The sequence below is a fragment of the Oreochromis niloticus genome, linkage group LG7 (assembly GCF_001858045.2).
Source record: "Oreochromis niloticus isolate F11D_XX linkage group LG7, O_niloticus_UMD_NMBU, whole genome shotgun sequence".
Taxonomy (NCBI): Eukaryota; Metazoa; Chordata; class Actinopteri; order Cichliformes; family Cichlidae; genus Oreochromis; species Oreochromis niloticus.
This window is the reverse complement of record NC_031972.2, coordinates 8,240,719-8,261,606: the sequence shown is the minus strand read 5'-3', so window position 1 is coordinate 8,261,606 and position 20,888 is coordinate 8,240,719. Positions and strand designations below refer to the sequence as shown.

General features: G+C 38.8%; 1 protein-coding gene across 7 annotated transcripts; it reads right to left on the bottom strand.

The window, feature by feature from the left end:
* Nucleotides 1-5,181: 5,181 nt before the first annotated feature.
* On the bottom strand, nt 5,182-20,061 carry odf2a (outer dense fiber of sperm tails 2a). 7 transcript variants are annotated; one of them, XM_005449438.3, is made up of 19 exons: nt 19,908-20,061; nt 18,424-18,551; nt 18,142-18,255; nt 17,870-18,046; nt 16,914-17,107; nt 16,513-16,645; nt 16,250-16,375; nt 15,479-15,553; nt 15,292-15,363; nt 15,007-15,123; nt 14,322-14,507; nt 12,223-12,332; nt 10,180-10,315; nt 9,854-9,964; nt 9,485-9,748; nt 8,869-8,969; nt 7,484-7,646; nt 6,726-6,851; nt 5,182-6,641 (listed from the first exon to the last, which is right to left on the bottom strand). In XM_005449438.3, exons 2-19 carry the CDS (start codon nt 18,526-18,528, stop codon nt 6,471-6,473), a joined length of 2,481 nt encoding a protein of 826 aa, XP_005449495.1. In that variant the 5' UTR covers nt 18,529-18,551; nt 19,908-20,061; the 3' UTR covers nt 5,182-6,470. The 7 variants fall into 7 exon arrangements, with proteins under 7 accessions (XP_005449495.1, XP_005449494.1, XP_025765016.1 ...); XM_005449437.3 differs by having other exon boundaries at nt 18,424-18,537; XM_025909231.1 differs by lacking the exon at nt 19,908-20,061 and adding an exon at nt 19,620-19,837 and having other exon boundaries at nt 15,479-15,550; nt 16,250-16,372; nt 18,424-18,537.
* Between the last annotated feature and the right edge of the window lie 827 nt (nt 20,062-20,888).

Below are 20,888 nucleotides of genomic sequence, written 5' to 3'. Positions count from 1 at the left end.
CCGAGGCATGCCGGGAGAAGCCGAAGCTCTGCCGATAACAGCGTCCAGTCTCATCCAAGTTCGCCAAGCTTTTTTTTTTTTTTTTAACTTTATTTGAAATTATAAAGTGAACAGTCAGTCATTCCAGTTCAGTTTGTACAATAGACATACAGGGCAAATAAGAGTAACAATATACAGAACAATGAAATAAGAAGGATAAATAAATAAAGGATAAAAAAAAGAGGGATGTGACAGACTTCATAACAACTTTGTACTTGAAAGTTGTATCTGTGACAGCTCATTCGTTAAACATTTCTGAATGAATTTCAATCAATGATAAACCTTTTTTATTGGAAGTTAATTTAAGAGAGTTTAAGTAATATTCAATTTCAATTAAAAACAAATTAAATGATGGGGTTGAGTTTTGAAATTTACATTTATGTATATGGAATTTCCCTAATAAGATATAAAGATTGACAATGGCAGTCTAAGGAGCTTGGAAAGAAAAGCGTCTGGACTTCTTTGAGTTGCTTGAAGACGTTTCACCTCTCATCCGAGAAGCTTCTTCAGTTCTAAGGGTCAATGGTGGAGAGTCCCACCTTTGACCCTCTGGGACTGAAGAAGCTTCTTGGATGAGAGGTGAAACGTCTTCAAGCAACTCAAAAAAGTCCAGATGCTTTTCTTTCCAAGCTCCTTAGACTACGATGACCTGGATGACTGAGAACCTTCACAGACACATTGACAATGGCACATTTTTTTTCTTTAGTTTCAAAATGAGTGATAATGTTCTTCCCTTCAATTTTGATTTCGTATGTTGTTTTGCACAGTATATAATTTTCAAGCTCTCTCCAAAATGTAGCACTATATGAACAGCCATAAAACAAATGAGTAACACTTTCAAGTTCAGTTTTACAAAAGGTACATTTTCTATCAGTGTCACAGAATCTTGAAATGTATGTGTTGGATGGATATATGTTATGTAATATTTTCAAATGTAATTCTCTTACTTTGTTTGTAATACAAAATCTAAAAGGAGCAAGCCACGCTTTATCCCAGTTGATATTTTCAAAAATAGCATTCCAAAAAAACTTCCCTCTTGGAGTTATTTTCTTCGCATTATACAAACATTCTCTAATATGTTTATTGGTGCATTTCTTGCTTAAGAGATCAATACCATTTATATAAAGAGTGTTAACGGATGCATGTGGTGCGTTCTGTTTTTTGTAGCTTTTCATCAACTCAGTCAGTCCGCTGGGAACGGACTTTATTACTGAGCTAAAATCTTTAAATTTGATAGGGAATGTTTTTTCTGTAATAAAGTCATTGTAACTAAGTAGTTGGCCTTCACAGTCAAATAAGTCTTTTAAATAGATTATATTTTTATCAATCCAATTCTGCAAATATAGTGATTTGTTCCTCTTAGTAATACATTCGTTATTCCAGATAATGGATCTATGTGGAGAAAAGTTATGTGAATAACATAATTTCCAAGCCAACAATGCCTGTTGATAAAATGCAGACATTTTAACTGGTAACTTTGATATACTGTAATTACAAGACAATAGGAACCTCCAGCATTTCTAAAAATGTTACGTGGAATGAAATGCCATAATGATCCAGGAGATTTTAAGCATTCTTTTAGCCATTTCACCTTAAATGTATAGTTCAGGTCCATGAAGTGCAGAAGGCCAAAACCACCTATATATTTAGGTCCACAAAGCAATGATTTTTTTAGATGATGGTGCTTATTCTTCCATACAAAGTTAACAAATAAGTTATTAACATTTTTACACATGGAATCATACACATTAAGGGAAAGGGCTGAATACACAAATATGGAAACACCTTCAGCTTTAGTCAAAAGGATTCTACCAAAAATTGATAGGTCTCTTTGGAGCCATAAGTTCAGTAAGGTTTCAGTTTTTTCCATCCTGGGAGAGAAGTTGAGTTGTTGACGCTCTGTGTCATTCTTACAGATATGAATACCAAGGTATCTAACACAGTTTTTGACAGGAATATCATATAAGGATTTGACATTTGATTGGTACAAACATAAAATTTCACATTTAGATTTATTTAGTTTTAATCCAGAGGCAATTGAGAATTCGTTTATTAATGAATAGCATTTTCAATCTGAGCTTTGTTTTTTAAGAATAAAACGGTGTCATCTGCTAGTTGAGTCACTCTGATTTCTTTACCAAAAATAGATAAACCTTAACTGGGCTATTCAAAATGTGTAATGAAAGTAGTTCAGCCACAATCAAAAATAAAAAGGGTGAAATTGGGCAACCCCGGCGAACAGATCTCATGACTGGAAATCTTTTAGAGTTCGCCAAGCTTTCTTTTCGTTAGTTGGCTTGACACAAATGTAACACGGGCATCATCGGGCATCTCCGTTGCGCCGGTGTTGAACACCGGGCTTGCTCTGCGAGTAATGATCCGTGTGAGTGCAGCCTGTTCCGGTCACAGACGCTATCAAGTCAAGCTGATAAAATGGTGATACAAATCTACAAAGACAAAAAGTGGAAATTCGACAAGACTATAATGTTTCGGAAACACGTTAATCTTGTATTTTGGCACGCAAAGCCTTAAAATAAACATTTTAATTACAGTTAATTATTTTAACGCTGAGTGGACGTCAGAGCTGTGAAACTGTAAACTGGACACATTTAACATTAAGATGCCGTCCCAGAGTGTAATAAAGGAAACACTTTAGTTTATTGGCAGAAGTTAAATTAACTTGACTGAACAGAACCGGGCTGGAATGGTAATCTGGCATACCGGGCATTTTGCCCGTGGGCCGGCCTACTTTTGGGTCAATGAGTAGAGGGCTGCTGTACACCGGCCCTTCACTCACTAACAGCATTCGCCCATTTTCAGCTAACATCAGGAAGTGTCATATTTTGTAATATCGGTACTTTTTCCCAGCCTTACTCAAATAATAGAATGTAAAACATTATATTTAGTCAGTACTTGTGTTTGAGGCTTTTCATACTTTTTTTTTTTTTTTTTACATTTACTCCAAGAGGAAGTATTGTATGTTAGTGTCATTTTTTAAGATATGAACTTATAATATTTGATATTTTGTTTTAAGTAAAAATTACTTTCACAGTTTAAGTACGGGTGAAAGTGTCATAATTTGGAGAATTGCAGGTTAAGAACCCAAATGTAGGACTAACAGACACAGGCATGTCATGGATAGAGACCAAGCCCTTTTATTTTTGCGTGAGGTGCATATAAAAAAACAAAATCCAGAGAGACGCAAACAAACAGCAGGCACTAAGAAAATAAGAATACTTGGAAGAAATCACTTGAATGACAAAACATCTCTCGCAATGTCCAGATGAACAGAATCAGCTTTTTGGGAAGAAAACAAGGAGTCACTATGAGTATCCATCCAGGAAACATGGACAAATGAGTGTATAAAATAAACTTGAGGTAAAAGAAACAGAAACAGAAAGGTAAGTAAAGCTGAAGACAACTGACTAAAGGTAACATTAGAGACAATACACTGGAGACTATAGCAAAGTAAAACAGGTATTAAACAGACACACTGTTCATGAGGTAATGAGTCAGGAAAGTTGATAATTCCCGGACCTAAGACCTAGGACCAAGACAGACAAGATTACTTGATTATTCATCAGTTACTTTTGTTCCCTGATTTGTTTTAAGAGTTTTAATAATTTCCCTAGGGATTGATAAAGTATGCTGATTCTGATTCTGATAAGAAGCAAGTTCAATACAGCCAGGCTTTCTTTGTGTTAGCTAGATTGACAGTCAGAGATAACAGAGAGCACAACAATAGCTGTCAGGTTTCTTTGTTAACCAAAGCATTCTGCTTCAGGATCTCAGCATATTCATATAAAAGGAGCATTTGATGCGTTATTTGACTCTTCTTCACCAGTATGAGATCTAGCTTCTTTTTTCAGCTGTTCCCTTTAGGGGTTGTCTCCACACTGCTCAGCCTAAGCTGTCCCTGATGTACTCATTCCTAATCTTGTTCATCTTCATCTCTTCCAATGAAAATCTTAATCTTCAGCTTGCCCTCCTGTCTTTTCATTAGTGCCCCCGTCTCCAAACCATACGTCGTAGGATGTCTCACTACCATGATCAGAACCTACAGCTATCACCCCCTCCTCTAGAGCCAGCGCCTAATTTAGATCCAAGAGACAGACACTCTTACTGCTTTTAAGATTAGGCTGAAAGGAAGTTTCTTTCTGTTAAAAGGGAGTTTTTCCTTCCCACTCTTGCTAAGAGTTTCCTCATAGGGTGTTTTGTGATTGTTGGGGTTTCCTTCTGATATTGTAGGGATTTTATCATACAATATAAAACACCTTGAGGTGACTGTTGTTGTCGTCTCTTTGACAAAACAACTAAAAACCCACCTTTTTAAACCTGTATTTAACTTTTATTTTTATTTATTTTTATTGTTCTGGCATTTCTTTTGTGTAGCACTTTGTGATTGTGACTTGCAAGGTGCTATACAATTTGAAATTTTACTTATTTACTCTTATTGCAGTAGCACTTGAGAGCCCGGAGATCACAGGTATTCAGGATGGATGTTCAGGCTTCTCTTCTGTGTTTCTTGCACACAGAGGCTTCTCCAGACTCTTATTGAATCTTATTATGTAATGTAGATTAAAATATTCAGTCTTTGTAATATTACACTGAGGAACATTATTCTGAAATTGTTCCAAAAGTTGTAGGCACAGTTTTTTGCAGATTGAGGAAACTCTCCCACCTTTACTTCTGAGTAAAAATGTAATTAAAAAAAAATTAAACAAGCCTTGTTACTGATCTGTTGCCTAATTAGCTGCAAAATGTTTCTCAATCTTTTTCTTTTATTAACACTTACTTTTCCAGCCTCTTTGTTGCCCCATCCCAACTTTTTTGAGATCTGCTCATACCATCGGATTAAAAATGAGCTAATAGTCTATCATTATTATTATTAAAGTCTATTTTTAGGGGAGTTTAAAACTATACAAAACAAACAAAATAAATATTAAGAGTATTGCCATATACCGGTGTTGTACTTTTGTACAAATATAATTACAGACTGCCTTTTCTCTCATATCATTATTGTGACATATTCTTTTTTGTTTAGTTTTTTTGGCCAGGATAATCTTGTAATGATATTTGATAACATAACGGCCCTAGTATATGCCACTGATTGGAAAGTCTATTTGATTAAGGCAAAAGAGAAAAGAAATATTTTTGCTTTATTGCTGCTTTAATATTATATTTTACATATATAAAACGTTCCATTATTAAATATACTCAAGTTTAAAAAACATGAATGACAATTATTGATGCTACTCAAAATAATGATATTGACAAACACAATGCCCTGTACCAGCCAAAGGAAAATATTAACACCACTGTTTTCAGCTCCATACAAACAGAAGGAAAGACACATTTAAGTACTTACTGGATCAGAAATGCATGACTTGGTTTCGGCATACATACATACAAAAAACTCAGCAACAGTACAAAACTGTGACTGTTAATTCTGGTGATAAACATTAGCTCTGTTGTGATATATGGCCAACAGTGATCCCCCTCATTTCCCACACCATTCCCCCACCCCACCCCACCCACACCCCGAACCTCTATGTGTATGATTGATGTGTTGTCAGAAGAAAGCGAGGGAGGAAAAGGCTAGGGATGATTAAGACCTGGATGTAGAGGACTACCCCCAGAAGGAGAGAGCCAGGAAAGCTGGTTCAGTTAGCACCCCCATTTCCCACACCCTGCTGCTGGGCGAGGAAGAGTGGACCCGGGACCCATGTCGACTGCAACCCAGGGCAACACTCATCTTCCCCAGTGCACACATTAGTCAAACTGGACCTCTCAAAGCCCCATCACCAGCACCTTGCGAAATCTCTTTCTGAAGGCAATATTAAACTGGTGAAACATCTCATGCAAGCACTGGCTTTTGTAAAGGTGTATGTCTGGGAGAATCACTTTCACAGAATTACACTTTTAAAGTTGTTTGCGTTAGTGCTTCTCCTCTTTTTTGGTTACATCTTTTTTTTTGTTAGTAGTCTTTTAATATATTTTCACAACTACCTGTTATGAAAGCCTACGTAGCCTTTCGTAACAGGAGCCAACCACTACCAAAACCTGCGCTTCTTCTAAGTATACCCTCATAACCAGAGGTTGGGTTAAATACCTGTGGCTCTCTACCATTTCTTTAAAAATGTCTTTACAAACCTAAATAAATGCAGTTGTCTTCCTTTTACAAGCTCTTAAGGTCACTTAAGGCTCCATAGGGGAGTCAGACACCGTGGACTGCCATGATCTGCCATGAAGTCTGACTACAACAAAAATGATCATGTTTACTGATAGGGACAAAATCAAGTGTGAGCTCTATGGTAGCAAACTTTATTACAGCTGAGCTATTTAAATTGTGGTACCATCACAGCCTCCAGCTCTGCCAACCAAATCTAGTAACAGGCTTAAGTCATGTAACTGTTCTGGAATATACACAATCAGCTGGGTGAGGAGGCTTGGAGAGAGCTGCTGAGGGAAAAATCTCCAAACACACTAGCATAGGATCCTTTGAGGAACTGCACATAGTTTTGCAGGCTTCGATTAGTGCTGTCTGACTGCTCCAGGCGATCCTTCAAATCCTGCTGCTGGCTCTGGTACCGCCACTCCATCTAAGCATCAGAAATACATACTTTACAGACCGGCAGATGTTTCTACACAGATAATTTTAGTCAGTAATTTCCAGAAGCCTTTACCTGCTCTTTGCTCCGTCTCAATTGGTTGATTTCTGCAGTGGTCCTGCTGAGTTGGTTTTCTAGGTCCAGTATTTTGGACTGGGTGGATCGTTGTTTGTTGACAACACGTTCTTTGGTCTCTGACATCTGATAAACAGATAAACAGGTCACAATGGATTTCATTAAAATAGATCTATTCTGCTTATCATTTATACACTATTTCAATGTTATATGGTCTTATAAACAAATTCAAATACAAAATATAGTCAGTGTATGTAAATATGAAAAAATGGGTGTATCATATTTGACCACAGTTAAATTCAGTCATCACTAAAGCATATTTAATACAAGCTAAAAAGGAAACATTTAATAGTCAGAGATCCCAAGATATCTAAGGCGGTGACTGACTCAGAACACCAACCCAGAGCCCAATTCAAAGAAATGAAACCCGTGATTATAATACTGCTGAGGGAGTGGGCATTTAGAGCTAAAACACTGCATTTACAGATACACATACACAGTCCATTGTGTAGATGGAGAGGTTTAAAGGAACAACATATTTGAAGCAGTATCATTAAGTTTCTAGTGTAATTTTCACACACTTTGCTTTCTAATGTTAATTAAAATCCAGGTTTTTCCTCTGAAGGTTGCTGGGCTGTATGGTCTGTATGTGCTTTGTATCATCATGTCTTTTTATTGTGAATTGCAGTCACACTTGGGGTTAATCATATTTTGTGTAAAGTCCTTTATAAGTAAATCACTATGAAAAAGGATCAGACTTGTTGGCGAGCATCATCCAGAGCCTCCTCCAGCCGATGGCTCAATAGTGAGCATTCTCTTGTTTTTTCTTTTAGACGGAGCTCATTGCTGTGGACGGTGTCTTCCCGTTTGGCAATGACTGCTAGCAGGTCGCTATTCTGACTGCCGGCCTCCTTTAACTTTCTAGAAGATAGCAAACAAAAAGACAATGACAACAAGTTAGAGTATTTTCAATGAACATATATTTTAAATTGCTTAATTAACAGGCTTTGGGAGCATATTTAATATTAAATCGATATGATTCAAATATGATTCAGTGGAATTCTGTCAGGGCAAGCAAGGCAGGACAAGCAAGGCAAGCACTGTCAAATTTAAAAACAGACAAATTAAATTGAATTTTCACTTGTTCCATTGGCAGATTTTTTCACTTATTCCAAGCAAAAATATCTTGTATTAAGTGAAAAAAAATCTGCCAATGGAATAAGTGAAAATTCTCTAGTTTCAAGATGCACTGTCTAAAAACAAGTTCCTATATCTTACCGAAGTGTTACCCTGTAGCTGATTGTGTCTTATTTTAAGTGTGATGAGATTATTTTGACTAGAAATAAGACAAATATACTTGGAAAGATTTCAAGTTTTTGCAGTGTATTGCCAGTCCCAGTCAGCAGTTCTCCTGCCCAACCAAACACAGCCTGAGCCAGCCAGCTTCCCATTACTGAGTCAGCGAAGAGCTTGCCAGAACTTGAGGCCTACTGAAAGACCCTAAACGCCTATCACACCCCAGTTTTTTCTACCAGAACTGCAGAAACTGCACCGGATACCCCCTCTGGTACTCCTCTGCTGCTTCCAGAGACCCCCTGGCCAACCAAGCCTGGGAACTCTCCTTCTTCAGCCAGACGGGACATCATGATTCAATAGCTAAACAAACACCAGTGGATTTATGTTTGCTCAATTCTCAACTCACAAAATACAAATTCAGAATCCTGATATAAAATGTGCTGCTCCTATTTGATAGGGTCACTGAGGTTTACCTTAGCACTTATGGCCAAACACAGTTCTATATGCTCTCTTCCCAGCCTCATATCATTAGTATTAAGATGATTAGGAATGGCTGCTTCTGACTTTGTTAACTCCATCATTGTGTTCTATTTTGACCAATTGCAATACAACAAATGTCCCAGTAAGCCAGTTATGTTACCTGGGGTTTGGGTTATTTTTTTTTTAAACTGAAAAATCTGAATTTCATGAAACCTGCTTTCTAGAACAGGATCAGATATGGGGTTTTATTAGGAAATGACAAGGTGTAAAGACAAGAACAAGAAACAGCTGTTGGACGACATGGTGATCGATAAATAATTATATATCTAGACAGCATTAAAGTGAAACAGCATAAGAGAAGATGGACCTTTCCAAACTTTCTACTCGCTGCTGAAGCTGTCTGTTCTCCTCCAGCAGCACCTTTTTCTTCTGTCTAAGAAGCTCCATCTGGCTGCCTTGGGTCTCCACCTAACACAATAGAAGGCCTTTGAATAATGTATTTAGAAAACATTTTCACTGAATATAAACTAAAGGACATATTAACTGAAGATGCACAGAGATGATTAGTAGTCTCAGAATGGAATGGATGTGGCTCAAGAGACAAGGGGGGAAGTTGGCAGTTTGATCCCTGGCTCCTGTTAAAGTTGAAATGCCCTTGAGAGAGATGCTAAAACCCAAATTACCCCCAGTTGGGTATGGTATAATTGTTATTTGTGCCTTTTTCTACAGGTTTATTAGTTTGTTAGCTATAATTATATTAAAAAGCTATTTTTCCCAACTTTGTAAAGCACCATTTGTATCCACACTTACCAACAAGCATTCCTTTCTGCCCACCTATCATTTATTATCTGTCATTCCCATTTGTTCTTGCTCTTGTACCACTACCATCCAATATTTTTATTTGAAATTTTCATTAACATCATATCAATATTGTTAATATTTTTAATGCTATCTTTCGCTATAAAGCGTAAGACTGTTGTGACCTTCATCCGGAGATCAGTCAGTGCTGTGCTGAGCTCCAAGCTGTGTTTCTCCTGGCTGCACTCCCTATCCTGAGCTTCCTGCAGCTGTAGCTGGGAGCGTTGTAGGGCTTCAGGAAGAGGCTCCAACTCTGCCAGCCGTCCCAGAAGCTCCCTGCGCACTTCATCGATCTCCTTCTCCAGCTCCCCCTGCACCGCCTGAGCCTTCTGCTCTGCTTGAGCCAGCCGAGCACAGTACTCATCTGCCTCAGCCTGGGTTTTCTCCAACTTTGTAGATATGGTTTAACAGGACAACAAGGACAATAACGGTGTCATTTCTGTACAGTGACAATGTAAAACTGTTGTATCCCCGTGAGAGTGTGAAATAATTACCTGTATCTTATAGCTGTCTAGGAGGCCCTCATACTGTCTGATGGAAACTTTGACCTGTTGAAGCTCTGACTGAGACACGGACAACTTCTCCTCCACTGCAGACGCTGTAGCCTGAGAGAAACAGAACTTTTATTAAATTAAACTCCTAATGCAATATAAGTCAACCTAAAGCTATTAGAATCAGTAATGGAAAGATTACATCCAAGCCGCAAAAGCATAACAGATGTGTCGAAATTCTGACCAGGGCATGGTTAGATTAACATTTTGCAAATCTGTTATCGTTAATAAGTGACTTATAGTTATCTGTGGACTATTGGCTGTTTCACCTTGAGGGATTGGTTCTCCAGTTTAGCAGCAGTACTCTCTGCAGTGATTTCATGGAGACGATCCAGCAGCACTTCTTTCTCTGCTCTGCCTTTATCCTTAGTAGTATGAAGCTGCCCAGTCAGCTCTGCTATACGGCTGTCATACCACATATGATAACAAGTTAACAAGGATTAGATTTCCATTCATATAAACAAAATCCATCTGAAAAAGTAAAAGTCCAAAGTCAAAATTCTATTAATGAAGCTTGGTAACTGTTTCATCACAACAGGATCTTTGTGATTTTCATGTTACATTTTCTGGAAGCTTGCCCTTATCTGAATTAAGGGTCTAAAGACTTATATATGGTTCAATAATGTTTAAAAGGTCCACTGAGCACACTGATTTGTGATATTGGACTAAATAAAAACTCAAGTAAAAATAAATTCAATTCAATTTTATTTATATAGTTGTGATGTCTGCTTCTGAAGATGCCGTGGAGTGAAGAGAGTGCAGACCCAAATGCAGACAATGGAGATGCCATATGTCTTCTTTTTCATATTTCTTATTTCTTATTTCATAATGTGCCAAATGTTTTCGGTTATTGAAAGATCTGGGTCAGCCTGCAGGCAAGCCAATTCAACCCCCAGATTCTTCCACTACAAAGGCATGCTGTAGGAATAGATTAAATGTGCAGTTTAGCATTGTCTTGCTGAATTATGCAAGAGCTTCCCTGAAAAATACGTCACAGGGAGCATATTTTGCTGTAAACCTTTCAGCATTGATGGCGCTTTTCCAGATGTGCAACCTGCCAATTTCTCTTCCCTCCCCCTTTTTTCCCTCCCGTAAAACAGCCTGTTTCAGTTTAAACATTGTTTTAAATAAATTCCATGCTAAAAAAAATGTTTTCTCTGACTCCCATTTCTTCTTGTTGCGTTCTGAAGCTCTACAGGGAACCTGGTTACGATCCAACTATGCAAAATATGCCATTTTGCCATTTTTCAAGTGGTCTTAAACTTTTGATTGGGAGTTCATAAGCTTTCAAACTGAGCTAATTTCTCCCTCTCCTCTTTAGCCTGGAGGACATGACCTTCATGTTTTCCAAAAAGATGTTTGATTTTTGCAACATCAGCTAGTGCCACCAGATGGCACGGATGGATATAATGCACTTCGATATCGGCTTCATTTTTTTTGACCAGCAAGCTCTGTCAATCTTTTTTTACCATCTATGTTACTCTGAGAAATTCTGCATCTAAGATGCTGTCTTTATAATCATGTTACTAACCTGTTGCCAATCAACCTAATTAGCTGCAAAATGTTCCTCCAGACATTTTTTTCAGTACCACTTACTTTTCCAGGCTATTACTGCTCCATTCCAACTTTTTTGACATGTGGTGATATGTTCTATTGTCAATATAATATGGTTTTTTTAGATTACACTGTTTTCACCTTGAGGCAACTGTTGTTCTGTTTTGGCGCTATATACATTAAAATTGAATTAAGTTGGAATTTACATTTCACACGCACGTTTTACTCAGGATCACTTTTTTTTTTGTATTTTAACAAAACAGCCAAACAAATGAGTCTCAGCAAGAGTGCTTCTCTCACTGTCTTTGTGTGAGTTTTGCCAAAGAGATCAATGGAAATATTGTGTCAATTACATTTTCTCCATATCTGCATGTCTCTCACACCCCCCTCTCCAATGTACTGTTATATCCAACTTCAGCTCAAACAATTCCCTGTTTATTTCTCTCCCAGAATGACACTGAAAGCAAGAAAACGTGATGAATGAATGAAAGATGCTTGGTATATGGCTACAGTCTATAACCTATGCAAATGCCATTACTGGTATAAGGCATTTTGCACTACACAATTACCTATCTGAAATTTGAAGACCTTGCAAACCTCAAAATAAAAATGTATTCATGGTGATTTTCCAAAAATATCAACAGACTTTTATTGTCCTGCATGCCATTCAGCTGTCCAAAACTCCTTTGTGAAAAATAAAAGGAGTTTAGGATCTTGGGTTTGTTATCCCCCGATTGTGAAAAGGAAAATGCAGTTACCTGTTCAATAGCGACAATTCAATATCCAGTTTACTCTTGTCTTTTGCTTCTCGCGCATGTTGACTCTGCCATGTCTCAGCTGCTGACAGCGCCTCTGCTATCTGCTTCTCCTGCAATTGGAATACATTTTTGTCACTGTTCACTAATACTGGTTGATTCAGTTATAATCATAGTCGGGCACTGGTTTGTTTTTAGACTTCTCCTGGTATGAGGTGCTTCTGTTGATATGCTGTGTTTCATTGTACATTATGGTCAAACATCTCCATTTGTTGAGTTCTAGAACCATGCCCAAAGACATTTTGGAAATGTGCATAAACATATAGTAGAACTGTAAAAACCTGTAATCTGTAAAGCCACTGTTGTGTATTTGTGACCAGCTCTGTCCATGAACATGCTGCAGCTGTTTCTTAAGTTGAAAAACACAAGCACTGTGCTGGAATGCTGGTGATGTATGAATGCCTCAACCTTTTTAAGCAGAACAAACAAGTCCTGTTTTTCCTTGGTTTTATGACTTTACATCATATGGCATTCAAGCTGTATGCCAGAAAATTTGCAAGGCTTTAACTTTTTGATGCACCTCACCAGAAAGGATCAAGAGCGAGGACACAGATGTCACACAGACTGTTTAAGTGTGGCTGAATGATGCCAAAGACAGAGAAGGTGATCCAAACTGAAGATGTAGAATTACCAGGAAGCAAAATAGCAGACATACAGGATAGCTATAACTTCCTGGGGTTATCCAGGAAGTTATAGCTATCCTGTATGTCTGCTATTTGCTGTCCAAGCCAATAGGACCATGATAATGATGCAAGGAGGACAGCCCTGCCAAATATCTCCAGAGGGTAAGATAGTACTGACAAGCCAGCCCAGTTGTAGCAATAAGGTCCCAGCCATTAATATGTACAGTACCTACTACTGGTCATCATGTAAGAAGCCAGAATAATATTTCTTTTTCTACTGAATTAAAGTACAGACTCTCTATATGTGTGTCAGAGCTGCATGAAATAAGACTTTTGTTCATAACCCATCTGCACACTTACTCAGAGCTGATTGAACTAGTTCTGATCTGGAACTTAAAACTCCACATTACCAGTTCATCTACTCAAATTTCAGGCTCATACTCTGTGTTGTTTATTACATTGGTTTGCTGCAGTATGGACCAGAGGGTTGGACTATGAAGCAAGTTTGACAGGCTTTCTTTAAGTTAGCTGGCTTGGCAACTCTTCAGTCAGTGATAAAGACGATGAAGAAGGCTTCAGGATCTGGGCAGGCTCAAATAACAGAAGGCATGAAATGCTTCTTTTGACTCTACTTCTGTGAAAAATTAACTGTACTACTGGTTGAATTAACTGTGATTTATCACATTTTTTGGAAATCTGGGTTCAATTTCACTAGCCACATTTGTGTCTGATTACAGCCAGACCCGCTGAATCCAGAAATCACTTAAATAGAACCTGCGTGACAAAGAGAAGCAGGCTAAAAGATCCCAAAAAGCTACACATCATGGCACAATCTAAAGAAACAGCCTAATGATTAAGATGAACAGTATGAGCTCAAGCTCACACTCTAAGCATTTGAGATCCTTCTGCAACCAACCTTTGAAAATAGAGGAGAAAAAGTCTGTTTGGTGGCATCAGTATTATACTGAATCTAAAAAAACATTTTCTTAAATTAGTTTTCAAATATATAAAGAGTCTAGTCTCACAGCATCTTCTTAAAGACAAAACAGCAAAGGTCACTAGGAGGATGGTGAATGGCAAATGTAATACAACACATCATAGATGCACATCTAGACAGTCAGTATTCGAATTTTGCATAGAAATCTCCGTTCAGCACATTAGCTTCATAATCTGTTGGGAAGTATGTTAAACTACATTATCCCTATCATATAAAAGTATCATCATTTGGACATAATAATAATTTTTACCCAGATCAAATGGAAAATTATTTATATTCTCTGTGACTTATATGACAAAATCAAACTGAACAGAATATAATTGACAGAAATGACATAATATAAAAAACTGCAGAACAAGTTTAATATCCATGACATTAAAGGTTTTAATAGACTGGTATGTCTGCTCTGTGGAATGACGTACCATGTCCAGCAGCTGGATGCTGAGCTGGCCTGCAGTGTCCTCGCTGCGCTCGGCTCGCTGCTTTTGGGCCCGTGCGGCTCGTTTCAGAGCCTCTCGGTCTGCGCCTGCCTGCTGCTTTAGTGTCACCAGCTGCTCTGTCAGATGTTTTATCTCCACCTTCTGCCGATTGGCTGCCTTTTCCAGGTTCTGAACCAGTGGCAGAGGATAACACATTTATAGACAAAGACATACTGAAAAAAACATGTCTGACTACAATACAAACAACTGGACAAATATAGATTTCAATAAATATAGATTGCTCGTCCAGGGTGCGTGTTTACTGACTGTCATTTCTTTCTACATAATCTAATTAGTAACATTGTTTGAAACGATGAAATAGGTTTGTGGTCAATTGATGGCGCTCTGTCTTTCATCTGTTATGTGACCTTCCTTAAAGAATAGGTCTGTCATTCCAGCATGCACATAGTATCTACTCCGTCTTCCAGTTGGTCCCTTTAAGGGCTGCCACGGCAACCATGTGGTCCATGTATGTTTGCACATGTTTCCAAAAATGGTTGCACCCATTTCCCTTAAAAAGAAATAATGGGTGGCTCATGATCGTGTATCCATCCATCTATCCATCCATCCATAATTATTATACACAGCACCAAAAACAGCAACAGATGACAGAAGATACCACACAAACCTTTATCTGCACAGTGAGGCGACTGTTCTCAGCGTCTTTGCTCCGAAGCTGTCCTTGTAAATGAGCTCGTGTTGACTCCAGGCTCTTTGAAAAAACAGCTGTGCTCCTGGCATTGTCCTGCATTTCCAAAGCCAGCAGAAGATACTTGTTTTGTGGTTTGACATTTATTAGTTCTAAGAATATATGATATGAGTAATGCTGCAGTGAAAGAATGCCGTATGGAAAATTTCATCTCTGCAGTTTGACACAGTTTCAGATGAAGAGAGTTCTAAATAAGACAGCCACCTTTTCATTATCTAAGAGCTTGGCAAGTCGATTAACCTCTCGGTCTTTCTCTTGAAGTTTAACAACAAGATGCTGTAAAGGGAAAGAAAACATATTATTTCTGACACAAAAAAGGAAACAACACAAAATGGATGTATTTTGTGAGGTTACTTAAACAAAAAGAATTTGTAGTTTCTATTAAACTCACGGCATTTTCAGCTTCTGTGTCTGCCAGTTTCTTGAGTAATTCGTCCTTCCTTGACAGTCGGAGTGACTCCATCTGCTTTAAACCATCCACACATATAAAACTTAGCCAGTTTCTTTAAAAAGGACCATACTGGCAAATCTAGCTTCCTACCAAAACTACGACTGCGACATGCCCTCTTCTCTCACTCTCTCTGTTTCTCTGCACTGAGGTTTCCTTGTGTTGTTTTCATGTGAAAGAATGCTGTCCCAGAAACAGTTTAATATTTACTCATCTAAAGGCAGCATGAGTTCCTGTGTATTTTGTGCTATTGTAAATTGGCAATTGCATTAGACTGAGGTTACGGTTCATTCATTGGACACTGCTTGCATGAAATGGATCATCAACACAGTCCTGCAACCATTTACACTGGAGCTTAAGGCGCAATAAGCTCTCTTTAGATTTCTCCAAAACGATCTGTGCTGTAAATCAAAAAATAAATAAAGAAATCAATCAAGAAGAGCATGGCATGCTAAAACACAGCACACAGAATGTACAGACATTTACAAGCATAAACTGCCAGTGAGCCTGCTATGGTACACCTCAGCAGGTTTGAAAATAGATTTTATTACATTCTCTGAGCTGAGAATCTCTTTGGACTTACATGCCAGAGAAGAAGAATCAGTGAAAATGTGAGCGATAAATTCAAACTAGTACCCCCCTTGTGACACGAAACTCTGACTTTAGTGTGTTACTCTCACTTTGTAGCACAGCTCTCTGGATCCTGCATAGTACCTGAGATTCATGCTGCTCTCTGAGAAGCTTCCGCAGTGTTCGGTTTGTGACCTCAAATGTCTCCAGTTTCTGCAGCAGCAGCTCGTTCTGACAGGCCAAGGCTGAAGACTCGGAGCCAAATGGCTTCTTCAGCAGCAAAGACACAGAGATAGAAATACTGCATCATGAAACACTGACAAAGCCTTCTGTTTCTTTCTAAAGTTCCCATGTTCCCCTAGTCTCACAGGACACATTGACAGAGCAGACCCTGAGGTAATACTCACACTGCTACCAGGAGCGCACAGATTGAAAATGGACTCTCGCAGGGCGGAGGCTTGCTTTGCAGCTGCTGCTCCATTCACCTCAGCCTCCATCAGCATCCTGAGTAAAGCATCTTTGTCCTGATGCACACCGTCACTGTGTAGGAACAAACAGACCTTAAATCACCTTCATACTACTACTCGAACATAAACACAAGTTTCATAAACGTCATACTCTGAAATGACTTTCCCACCTTTATGTCACATACGCTAACAGGTAGTGTAGTTGAAATGCAGTTGAATCAAGCTATTTTCTTTCAGTTGCCTATAGTATAATTAACCACACTGATCTCTAAGCCCTTTGAAAATTAGGGCAAAGAGAGGCTGTTTGTCATGTGAAGGATTGGGAATAAGTTTGGAATCACATTTGCCTGTTACAGTCATTCTCCTCCAGCATCTTCTCCATGGAAAGCCGTAACCTGGTGTTTTCCTTCTCCGTCTCCTCCAACTCTTTGGTCACCTCAGCCAGCTCCTCTTCCTGCTCAGCGATCACCCGCTGGGACACGCTCAGCTGCTTCGACTGACGCTCTAGCAGCCGTTCCTTCTTTTGCATTTCTACCTGCACATATACCATATAGGTATAAGTGAAAAAGGACACGTGGACTAACGTTTTAAGCGCGGGAATCAACAAGAAAACCTCGCTGCTCTTTGTGATCATCAGATGATGCAGTCTAAAATGAGAGCAAGTCTTTCTATGGGGTAAATGAACAGGTTATCTCCCTGCTATACTTATTACATGTGAGTGGCAAGACTGGAGAATTTTGACTAAATTAATACATTTCTATATTTATATTTTACCATTTGTTTCTGTGTAAATGGTAAATGGACTGATTCCTAAATGGCGCTTTTCTACTCTCCCAAAGCACGCAAAGCACTTTATACAACTTTTTTCTAGTGCTTTCTATCTACCTCTACCAGGCTTTAGTATTACCTGTTGTCTCGTGACAGGGTGGTACACTCCAAGCTGAGTTTGTGAAGTTAAAATAGCAGTTAAAATGAAATAAATATGACTGGATTAAAAGCGCTTGAGCTTGCAAATTGTTATGTATTTTAGGTTTAACATATTCAAAAATGTTCAAATTTCCAGGAGTATTTAAAACAGTTTCCATGGAATAAACCCATTTATTGTCTGCGTGCCTTAAATGGTTATGTAACAATAAATATGTAACAAGACTCGCCTTGAAAATCCCATGTAAGAAAAATAGAAATCAATAATGTTTATAACATAAGTACTACTAACAAACAAATTATAATCTGAAATCTGTCTAATTAATAGTAAGGTTAGGGTTGTAGGTTGGACAGTTGCTTAATTCAAACTGACCTCATTTTTCAGCGAGCTGACTTCAGTCAATAAGTTGTCAATCTTCCTCGTGTACTGGCTGATTTGTCCATGTAGGCCTTCTTCCTCCTCTGATGCAAGGTCAGCTAACTGAAGTGCAGACTGCGAGCTTTCAGGTTCTGGTTTCGGTGGTGTGATCTCAAGGTTGTGTGTCGGCCCCTTGGTGCAAAATATACTGTGACACTACATCTTTGATTGCGTGAGTGTTTTAAAAAAAATCTCAGAGTGGACTGGAAACTGAGAGAAGGTATTACCTCCCACTTGTATGTAGCATCACGTATGGAGGTCTTTCCTGGCGTGATCCCCAGACCTCGAGTTTTGACTTTAGCCGTGGGACGAAGGTCTGCTTTGTTGACTGCAGTCTTCCCCTTTAAAATACAGTGTGCTCATATTAATTGCACTTATTAGAATGGGCATGTACTATGGGCATGAGTGAGGACACGGCTTATGATCAGGAGATTACATTAGGAGAAACACATTCACAATAAAACATGAACAACATCACAAGACAGACAGTCCACATACAAATATCTAACCTGAGGTGACCTGCCAGGACCCCTCTGGCTTTCCAGGTGCACGTGTACTGGCACGGCGTCATTGATGTGCACATGAATTGGAGGTGAATTTGAGCGTGTTCTCATGATTTTCCTCTGTGGTACATGAGCTTAAGTAAGAATAAGCTTAATAGAACAGCATGTAGCTCAATAAAAAAACCAATATCTTAATAATTTACAAATAAATACAACAGGATATGTGAGTTTGATTGCACAAAATCCATAATTTTCTGTTAAGGTAATTCAAAAACAGCTAGAATAATTACTGGGTATTCTTTTACAAAAAGAATATTATGGATATGATCCAAAACAGATTCTGGATCCTGTCCACTCTGGTTACTCCCAATGAAAATCATCAATCTTCAACTGCCACCTCCAGCTCAACCCACTCCTCTGCACTCATTCCTCTTGTGCACTGCTTTTGATTTTTCTAAACTTTTCTACCTTTACTAATGCTGGTCCTTGCATGTTCACCTTTCCACCTCATCTACTGTATGGATTCTAGAGACGTTCATTCCTCGTCTCTCCAGAACATGCCTTCACTCCAGTCTATTCCACCTATTGTTGAAGCTGAGACGGGGCTCATCAGCTTTACCCCTCTGTCGTTACTAGCGCTCTGCACATCTGTCAAGACGTCCACTACTCTGTCTCCCAGACATCTCTATACCTGCACAGGTATGTCATCTGGACTGACTCTTCATCATCTTCACAGCTCCCCTCAGTTCGAGATTCACTAACTTTCCTCATCAGTTCTCCTCTCTCTCGTTTTCTTTATTCATCAGCTCCTCAAAGAACTTCTTCAATTTTCTCAACACACTTTCTTCTTAGTTCTGTCCTTAATCAGTCTCTCCTGTTCCACATCCTTTCCAGCTTAATCACACTGGCTGTTCCTTTTCTCCTTCTTTAGGAGGAGAAAGGTGCTATCCTATGTACACAATGCTTGAACAGCTTGAATCCAAATACAGTGCTCCTGGCCTTGCTTCCATCTGTTCTCCTGCACACGCAATACTCTAAGTATCGCTCTAAGACTCTACCTTCTTCCTGCTCTCCATCATATCAGCCAACTCTTTTGCCTTGTACCAGACATAGTTACTATATTTCGACATAGTTCCTCTGCACTCCTGCCTTTCCTCTCATCAAACTTGCCCTCCCTCTTTCCTCCTAGGAACAGTTTCCACCTTAACTCTTTGGTCCATCAACACCGGACATGGCCGTCATTCACTCGGGCACGGACAAATCCGATCCTCGTCCTTGTGTTTGATGTCTAATTAGGAAAAGACTTCTGGCTAACGCCCCATTTATTAATGTATAACCAAAGAGTACACTTCATATCGACACTGTTTTAAACAGTTGGCGAAGTTCTCATAAGGTCACTAAGAAGTATTCCTTCCCATGACATTAGCTTCAAACCTTCACGACGGCATTTTTAGGATGTGTATAGTAAACGAACAAGTCAGGAATCTTACCATAGGAGAGACCGTAAAAATACACCCCTAAAGACAGAAATATAATTCATTGGCAAAGCACCATTTAATGCTTTGAGAGCAAAATAAGGAGTTGGATTGGAGTAAACGCCAACAGACAAAGCTTCTTTCTGGTTGGTTACTTTAAAGCACGTGACGTCTTTCTCAAACAAAGATTGGAGTAGAGTCGACAACGTTACGTCACTTAGCAACACACTTAACAAGCTACCAAAGAGAATAGCTGTATAAAGATGAACTCCCCCTCCCCCGCTATTCTATACATATCGCCAGGTCAATTCCATTTTCTAAAGTAAGCTCACCACTCAGCAGCCATCTTGAAACTCACTCGGACTCTTACTTTGAATCATCAGAGGAACAAGAAGCAGTCAAATGTGGTAAAGCACATGAGAAGTGTTTTTCTTCTGCCATCATCTTTGCTGACGCTAATCTCACGTTTCTGTTAATGCAATATATGCTAAATGACAGAAAAGGGAAAACAAAAATATACATGACTACATCGTTGTCTTCCTTCTCTCACCCCAACCGGTCCCAGCGGATTACCGCCCCTCCCTGAGCCTGGTTCTGCCGGGTTTCTTCCTATTAAAAGGGAGTTTTTCCTTCCCACTGTCGCCAAAGTGCTTGCTAATAGGGGGTCATATGATTGTTGGGGTTTTTCTCTGTATTATTATAGGGTGCACCTTACAATATAAAGCGCCTTCAGGCAACTGTTGTTGTGATTTGGCCCTGTATAAATAAAACTGAATTGAACTGTTGTTTGTTTGGGAGGAATTAAGTTCAGTGTATTTGCCTAGTACCCCAGTAGCATTAAAGGACCACATATTCACATTTCACTCACCTCAATATCCTTCTATTTAAAATTTATTATTTATTTATTTATTTTAATTAGAGGTGCAGCTTCTCTCAGTGGCTGCTCAATTATGTGATCAGGATATGGCCCAAGACTTGTATATTCCATCTTTTGTC

Excerpts from the sequence above, each read along its gene's own strand:
- odf2a (XM_005449433.4), bottom strand. Across the intron at positions 6,852-7,483 it reads TGGATGATGCTCGCCAACAA|ATGTCAGAGACCAAAGAACG; the intron begins GTCTGATCCTTT and ends TCTGTTTATCAG. Across the intron at positions 6,642-6,725 it reads TGAGACGGAGCAAAGAGCAG|ATGGAGTGGCGGTACCAGAG; the intron begins GTAAAGGCTTCT and ends TCTGATGCTTAG.